At 40.5% G+C, this 9,334-nt stretch overlaps 1 protein-coding gene across 1 annotated transcript in view; it reads left to right on the forward strand.

Annotated features, from left to right (window-relative positions):
* LOC122561390 overlaps positions 1–5,774 on the forward strand; it is an 85,943-nt gene extending 80,169 nt beyond the window's left edge. Inside the window, exon 4 of the mRNA XM_043713155.1 lies at positions 5,599–5,774. Coding sequence (XP_043569090.1) covers positions 5,599–5,774 — 176 coding nt within the window. The remainder of the gene's footprint in view (positions 1–5,598) is intronic.
* The last annotated feature ends 3,560 nt before the right edge of the window (positions 5,775–9,334 follow it).

Genomic DNA, 9,334 nt, shown 5'->3' on the forward strand with positions numbered 1-9,334 from the left:
GTGTTGTGATCAAATTCGTAACTTACACAATGGTTTATTTGAACTATTCAGCCAAGGGACACCTCTGCAAATCATGCTCTGATCGTTCCTGTTTTCAGTTTGAATAATTTAAGATCATACCAGAACACAGTCTTTGCATCTCAGTCTTAGTCCCAGCATCTGACCAGTCAACATATTTGTGGATCTTAAAGCAGCACATTGTAGTGCACACTGTTTTGTGGTAAACTTCAAGCCTTTTTCTGCTGACTTGGACGTTTCCTGCCATACAGTATGCCTGACCAGCCTCATTTTTAATATCTCCTGGTTAGAAATTATGCTGTCTGCGTAGATTCTAGCTTCAGTATGATTAGGAACTGCACTGGTGAATTCCTGCCTTTATTAGTTATAGGTGGTACATTAAATAATTGTACAGTGTTAAGACATTGCTTTGCTGTCTTAAAGCCAAGTGCTGGGCTTCTTTGTAAGCTATCCTGGTACAAGCAGAATTGAGATGATGTGAACAAGCAGCGTGAAAACCTCCTAACGGAAGAAACTGCACTGCTTCAAACTCTATTGGATTTGGTTCACTGGTGTCTGATTTCTCCTGTGTTCGCAATTTGGTTTTGGGATCAGATAATATCCTCTCTGCTCTAACGGTTCATTTTATTTGCTTTAGGCTCCTGATGTTTCTCTCCTTATTTCATGACACCAACACACTAGTGTCACTGCAACATGGGAATATGTTTTTCCAATAATGCCATCCCATCCTCTCTCTCCCTCATTAGAGAATAAACGGTGCTCACCAATCATGAAGTTGCCGCCTCAGCCGACTCTCTGTGTGGAGTTTGCACATTCTCCCCGTGTCTGCGTGGGTTTCCTCCGGGTGCTCCGGTTTCCTCCCACAGTCCAAAAATGTGCAGGTTACGTGAATTGGCCATGCTAAATTGCCCGTAGTGTTAGGTTAAGGGGTAAATGTAGGAGAATGGGTCTAGGTGGGTTACGCTTTGGCGGGTCGGTATGGACTTGTTGGGCCAAAGGGCCTGTTTCCACACTGTAAGTAATCTAATCTAATCTAATCTAATCTAATCTAATCTAATCTAATCTAAGTATATGTTACACCAGAGTGCATGTCATGCGCAACCATGGTGAATTATTTAGGATTATTCTCCCCCTTAAGTTTCACAGGGTTTCCAAATGCTTGCATTCTCTCGACAAGAAATTATTTTCTCTCTGGCCCTAGATAATGGGAGGCTTCACCCAATCCAGATCCCTGATGTCATTTCTGTATGTGAAACCCAGCTGGAAATTCATTGACTAAAACAGAAATTGCTGGAAAGAACACTGCAGGTCTGGCAGCATCTGTGGGGAGAAAGCAGAGTTAACATTTCAGGAACCCTTCTTCAGAACCGCTAAAACTGGACCCAAAGCATTAATGCTGCTTTCTCTCCAAAAATGTGCCAGACCTGCTGAGTTTTTCTTGCAATTTCTGTTTTTGTTTCTAATTTCCAGAATCGACAGTTCTTCCGGTCTTTTGGAAATTCATTGAGATTTCTTTATGAATACCTGATAGTGCGAAACAGTGGTCAGTGTTGGCTCTGGTTTTAATTGCAGTTTTTTTTTAATAAAGAGCTTGCAGCAAAAGATCAGACTTAAAGAATTGGTGTTAATATGCTGGTGTGTACTGTTTTTAAAGTGTTCATATCAGGATCAGTTTCATCAGCTCTGATATGTGGAACTATTACAGATGTCAGAAATATCCAAGTAAACATGGGCTTTGCATTGAACTCACCTCATATCTCCTGCTTCCTTCACCTTCATTCTAAAACATTTAACTCAAACATTCCATCCAGATACAATTCAGTCTCAAAATGGCAATATGTGTTCAAGTGCTTATAATAAGAAAAGATTCACCAGGCCATTATTTACAGAAGCAGTTAGTTGAATCTTCAACACAGTGCATCCATATAGCTGCCAACAAATTGGAAATAAGATGATATGGTGGTGGAGCTAAAGTAAGCCATTCATTCCATCAAGTCTGTTCCACCATACAGTGAGATCATGGCTGAGCTGAAAACCGTCAACTCCACTTCTTCTCAAAAACCCGGATTCCCTTCCTAAGTAAAAAATCTGACCTTCTCAGTGTTGAATATTCTTAACCCACTGCGATATCCTTCTGTGGTAAAGAATTCCACAAATTCAGTGCCTAAAAACGAAGAAATTCCCTCTTATCTCTGTATGAAGTGGGTAACTCCATACACTAAAATTATGCTTCAGGTCTACACTGTCCCAAAATGGAACTAACCTTTCTGCATCTGTCAACAGCCCTAAGAATCCTATTTAGATTAGATTCCCTACAGTGTGGAAACAGGCCCTTTGTTTGAATAAGGTTTCCTGGCATTCTCCTAAATTCCAATGAGTTCTGAAATAACTCCAGAGGTTGATATCCCGTCACCAAGTCACCCTTTATTTACATGAGGAAAGTCCTTGATACTGGTCTAGCACCCTCAGAGCCAGGTCTCAGTGTCAGATGTCTGACACTCCTGGTTATATTTCTCAGCCAGGGGTTCCCTGGACCAGATTAACAGCCTCAATCAGGGAACTCGCCTTATATGAGGACCACCGTTATAATCAACAAGTCCCACCCCTCCTGAGTCCATAGGTTGGTTATTTTTCTTGTAATGCCTGCTGGGGCACTTTAGCACTGGGTCAGGTTCCACCAACTCTCCATTGGTTACGGGCGCTATGTAACGCACAGGAGCTTGATTTCTGACCCAGAAGCACCTTGGAAGAAATTCACGCTGTCCTTCTGGCAGCAAAGACGTTGATGTGGCAAGATCTATTGTGTCCATCTCAGCTTCAGAAGTCCCTTCAATGCTTGACCAAGAGGGAGAACCCAGGCGTCCCAATAACCTTCCAGAGTATATTGGTAAACCCTTATGGGTATTAATTGTAGCGTTCTTCTGGGAATCCTCATCTAACCGTGATTGCAAGTACAGATGGCTCAAGTCCAGTTGCGAGAAGGACAGTTCCCACTGCCAGGCATTCATCCAGCTGTGAGAAGCAGTTTACCAATTATTTAAAAAGACAAACCGACTTGGCAGGCTTCAATATCAATATAACCGGTGCATTCCGTTCCACGAACAGGACTGGTTTGATGATTCTTTTGCTTTCCAGTCTGCTGATTCTGCCTCTACCTTTGCCCATAAAAAACTTGGGTAATTAATTAGGGCGTCACTCAGGCAGCCGCTTTCTAATTGAAAAATCTTGAGTCAATCTCGGTGAATCATTCTCAATTTTTCCCCATTAAGCTATAAGTTCTCATAAGTTATACCCTTTATCTGTAAGCGTTCCCTGGTATAGGTTCTCAGTCAAGCTGAGGTCTTGCGCAAAGTTAAGGGTTGGAGTCCAAGGTGAACTTTGTTATAACTGCTTCTGCGATCCCTGAAACAGCTGCACCGATATCGCCCTCCATTTTAGCCAGAAATTTATTTTGATTAGTTTGGATTTGGATGTTGCTAAGCAAATGAACTGTTCCAGCCAAATTTAAGTGATCTCTCCAGAGTGTGCAGTCTCCTGGATACTGGCCTGTATGTTCTCTTATTCAATTTAGGTCTAGTGCGACTCCTTTCCTGTCTCATGTCCGCAAATCAGCAGCAACTACATTGGCTTACCAGCCTGGATTCTGAAAAATAAAATTAACTGTTTGGCCTAGGCTTGGACTTGTTTAGGAGTTTTGCTGTGGGCTGACCTAGAGTCCATATGTTCAGGATATGTCCTGAGTAAGGCTATATAATTGCCTTCACTCAGCTGGTGACCCCCCAAGATCACACCTGGCGGTGGTATCCACTTCCATCCTGCATATCCTGTAACTCATATGCTCCACTTGTCACATTTTCCAATGATAAAGCCAAATGTAGTGCCTGTTTGAAGTCCACTTGGAGTTCATCTAGTTGCTGCTCTTGCGTGATCACACCATTAATCTCAGTCATGTCGCCACTGGAATATATCCACAAGTCGGTATTTCATCACCAAGTCACCCTAATTTACATATGGCAAAAACATCTGGGAATATTTTCCTTTTTTATTGCTGACAGATGAAATTTTGATAGGAAAATCTGAATGGTATGTGGTACTGGCTCAGCTGTCAGAGTATCGTAATGTCTGATGCTCTACTTTTTATCTGTCAGCTAGGACTCCCTGACCAGACCAGATTAATTGCCCGCATCGGGGAACTCGTATTCTATGAGGTTGACCTGGCTAACCTCATTTCAATCACTACCAGTACAACCTACTCAACTTCTCCTTGTAAGAAAATCCCTCCATACCAGGAGTCAACTTTGTAAATCTTCTCTGGACTGCCTCCAATGCCAGTATATCTTCCCTTATAGCCGTCTCCATCGTCCGTGTCCAAACAGGATGTGAAGTTGGATTTATTTTTCACTTCCAAAGTTGAATACGAAAGGTTATGTTTCCATCTTGCACAGACCTGGATTAGAAACTATATATTCAATCCTGAGCTTGTTCTGATGCAGAAGTTGTACTACATCAGTTTGCAGGCAACATAAGTTATGCTGACTTTGCTGTCTGGTAGACTTCATATTCTGTCAGAAAATATATTTCAAAATATCTTTTGGAAAGTCCCTGGATTGACTCTTCTTTGCCAGGTCAGCTGATCCCAGCCAATAATACAAGTGGCCTTGGCTAGGGAGAACAAAGAACCATAGAGTTCCTGTTTCTGCGCCTATGCAGCTTTCTAACTTGGAAGTGTTGTAGTCTGTGATTAAATATATGTGACATGTACTCTAAAGGATAATAGTTAGAGGCTCTTAATCAAGGGAGGTTCGGCAATCATACATTCCATGAGGGTCACAGAATGGGGAGGAAATAGGGAGGGGAAATCTTTGTCTTATTCATTCAAATCGTTTGTTATTTCCTCATATCCGGCAATATTTTCCCCCTTAATTGTTGACAGATGAAACTTTGATAGGAAAGTCTGATTGGTATGTGAAGGATGTCATATCAGTGCTGCATCTACTTTAATTTTATGCTGTGTACTGAATTAAGCACCAAGAATTGCAGTATAAAGGTCTTCTCCTCAGACTTTACATGTTGAGAGTACAGTGTATGTACAACTGGAAAAGCTACTGACATATTTGAAAAAATATTTGCTTGTCAAGTCCATGGGGTTTAAAATAGCAAATTCCATTTTTATTGCATGGAATTCCAAAACTTCTGTAGATCATATTTCACAACACTGTTTGGAAAGAAATGCAAAAACCAGTATTGTAAGAAGTAGCAGCAGAAATAGGCCATTTGGCCCATCAAGTCTGCTTCGCCATTCAATGAGATCATGACTGGTCTGATAATCCTCGACTCCACATTCCTGCCATTTTCCCATAACCTCTGATTCCCTTAATAAATAAAAATCTCTCTCTCTCAACCTTGAACATGGTACTTTTGTTAAAACTCATCAATATTTCACTGACAGTTATCTTTATTTTAGATCTCCAGCATTTTTTATTGTTGATTTATTTGGATGCTTTTCAATTTGCTGAAGAGACAATCTCATCCCATTGAATTGGCCTTTAATAATGGTTGGCATTAATTTCTTCTCTGCAGGTATCCGTCCACAAATTATGAATGGACCAATGCACCCACGCCCCCTGGTGGCACTGCTAGATGGCAGAGACTGTACCGTGGAGATGCCAATCCTGAAGGACATGGCAACTGTTGCTTTCTGTGATGCACAATCTACTCAGGAGATTCATGAAAAGGTAGTACTGCATTCAGTTTAATCCTCAAGTAGGACAATGTAAAACAATCCTGATATATCCATTTGCTCCTTCTAGCATCATGTCCACCTCCCCTTCTTCCCTGGTAGGGTTTTTGTCAGATTAAGAAATGCTCGAGATGGGTTCAGCAACAGCCGTTGATTCCTATAATGGCTGCTTTATTCTAAGAACGCATTTTAAAATCCTCAGCCTGTCAACAATAAAGCAAACAAATTATGGCTTAATTAATAAGGAGCGTATCTGATAAGCTAACACTATGAATTACACCCACTAACTCTGTACAGAAGCCTTAACCATGAATGTAGTTTAGACCAGAACAGGAAGCTTGAGCAAGGATCAGGCTGAAGCCCCAGGTGACATAATTCTGCAGTGAAAAACCAACATGGTCCTTTTAGCATACAGAACTTTTCAGTTCAATTTATGAAGTATACCTTTTCACCTCAGATCCTGTCCCTCCCCTAGAATCTCCCAAATTGGCACATATGTACATCAGTTGTTCTTGGTTACCTGTATTCTTTAATATTTTGTGATTTGGTTTACTTCGATTTAACCCTTCCACATATTTTATTCAGTTGTTTTAAGCATTTCTTTCCACTGTTACACTTTCAGCTCTCATTCTTGCAGTGTAGTGTGTGCTTTAGAATGGAAGAAATCATATATTTTCAAAAATGCTACAATGAGTTATTCCATCGAATCACTGCTACATACAAAAGCCACTATAGCTGGTCTCCTTCAGCCATTTTGCTGACTGTACTACAGCACCTACGTTACAGTTTTTTAAAATTGAAAATGCTGAGACAAAGGTTACAGTCATCTATAATATTGATTGATTGTCTCCTTAGCAAACCCTACTCTAAATATGTCTGAATCTCCCTCCAATGTAGCAAACAGCTCTGTGATAGATTATACTTGGATTTGGAAAAATCTGCATCCTGGTGTTTTAGGCTTGGCTCCTAAAAAGGATGCTTTATGCCAAGCCTAGGTTATAGAAATAATTCCTTACTGTCCGTTTGATTTAATTATGTATCTTAAGTAGATTCACTAAGTAAAAGTTGATTGGTTTCTCAAACCAAAGAGTTTCCTGGTGTATATTCATTGCAAGGAGACTTCAATTTGTGAAATATTTGACTCTGATAACTGTGATAGCAACATTCTTTATGTTCTGCAATTTGTTTCATGGGACTTTGATAAATTGTAGTTAGTTCTCATAACTGTAGGTCACTTTGACTTTTGATTAGCAGAAAGTAGTCTTTTTTTTCTGTTCTCTATTATATGCTGCACATCTGTGAAAGGAATGCAGACTATATTATAAAATAAAACAATTTAATGTGAAATAAAACAAGCTTCCTTTGAAAATGTAAATATATTAGCCAAGTCTAGAGCAGACTGAATTTGCATTGGTTACATAAGTTATTTAGGTCTCCTTTGCAGGTATATCTGAACCCAAATGATTGGCTAAGTCAAGTGTCATATATTTAGTTTTCTGTTGATTAATGACCCAGGAAATGATGACAATTTAATTACAATAGATGCAGCAGACCAAGAAGACAGCTCACCATCACCTTCTCTAGAGCAACAAGGGATAGGCAATAAGTATCTCAGCCAGCGATATCTACATCCTGTGAATTAATGAATGAAAACAAATAATGTAAGCCTTGTTCAGTAAGAGCCACCTGAAATTCTACAGCCCTTTTGAGGTGAAAATGGTATGACTCCAGACAGTGGTGAAATTTGGAGCTAAGTCAAATTTCTCAGTGTTACGTTGGCCTAACATACATAGGCACAGTGAATTCCCACAAGTGAGGTATGTACGTAAATGACAGGATACCGAGGTTTTAAAACATTCATTTGCCCACAGGATGTAAGTGTCATTGATGAGGTCATCAATTATTGCTCATGCAGATTCTGTGAGCTTTCATCAAATGGGTCTATTGATTCTGTGCTTGGTTTGTACTGAAATGAGTCAGTTAATGCTTGGAGTCAGAGGAATGGATTTGGGTCTAACAACCAGATGAAGTTAAGGAGAATTCAGTTTCAATGTCACAGCAGGAGTCATTTATGTAAATGACTTGGATATGAATATACAAGGTATGGATAGTAAATATGCAGATGACACCAAAATTGATGGTGTAGTGGACAGTGAAGAAAGTTACTTCAGAGTGCAGGGGATGTTGTCAGATGGGCCGATGGGCCAAGGTGTGGCAGATGGAGTTTAATTTAGATAAATGTGAGGTACTGAATTTTGGAAAAGCAAATCAGGGCAGGACTTATACACTTAATGGTAAGGTTCTGGGCAATGTTGCCAAACAAACAGACCTTGGGATGCGGGTTCGTAGTTCTTTGAAAATGGGGTCACAGGTAGATAGGATAATGAAGAATGTGTTTAGTATGCTTTCCTTTATTGTTTAGTGCATTGAATACAGGAGTTGGGACGTCATGTTGCAACTGTACATAATGTTTGTTAGGGCACTTTTGGAATAATATATTCAATTCAGAGTGGTTAGCACTGCTGCCTCACAGCGCTAGAGACCCGGGTTCAATTCCCGCCTCAGGCGACTGTGAAAACTCCACACAGTCATTCTCCCTGTGTCTGCGTGGGTTTCCTCCGGATGCTCCGGTTTCCTCCCATAGTCCAAAAATGTGCAGGTTAGGTGAATTGGCCATGCTAAGTTGCCTGTAGTGTTAGGTGAAGAGGTAAATGTAGGGGAATGGGTGTGGGTGGGTTGTGCTTCGGTGGGTCGGTGTGGACTCGTTTGGCCGAAGGGCCTGTTTCCAATCTGTAAGTAATCTAATCTAATCTATAGGAAAAATATTGTGAAACTTGAAAGGGTTCAGAAAAGATTTACAAGGACATTGCCAGGGTTGGATGGTTTGAGCTATGAGGATAGGTTGAATAGGCTGGGGCTGTTTTCCCTGGAGCATCAGAGGCTGACAGGTAACTTTATAGAGGTTTATAAAATCATGAGGGATATGGATGGGATGCATAGCCAAGGTCTGTTTTCCAGGGTAGGGGAGTCCAAACCTAGAGAGCATAGATTTAAGTTGAGAGGTGTAAAGTTTAAAAGGGACCTAAGGGACAATCTTTTCTCACAGAGGGTGGAGGGTATATGCAATTAACTGCCAGAGTTGATGGTGGAGGCTAGTACAGTTACAAAATTGAAAAGGTATCTGAATGGGTACATGAATAGGAAGGGTTTATAGGAATGTGGGTCAAATTTTGGCAAATAACACTAGATTAATTTAGGATATTTGGTCAGCATGGATGGGTTGGACCAAAGAGTCCGTTTCTGTGCTGTACATCTATATGACCCTAAGAAGCCATTCGACCCATCACATTTGTTCTGACCCCTTTGAAAGAGTTATTCATTTAGTCCCAAGAACCTGCTTTCTCCATATCCGTTCATTAATTTTTCCCTTTTGATTATATATTGAGTTTCCTTTGTGAAGGTTTCTGTTGGATCTGTTTTCGATGTCCTTTCAGACGTCCAGATCAGAATAGCTTACAGCATTTAAAAGAATGCTCCTTGCCTTCCCAATTACCTATATCTGTCCTTTTGTTACCA

Source organism: Chiloscyllium plagiosum, chromosome 22, assembly GCF_004010195.1.
Source record: "Chiloscyllium plagiosum isolate BGI_BamShark_2017 chromosome 22, ASM401019v2, whole genome shotgun sequence".
Lineage (NCBI taxonomy): Eukaryota > Metazoa > Chordata > Chondrichthyes > Orectolobiformes > Hemiscylliidae > Chiloscyllium > Chiloscyllium plagiosum.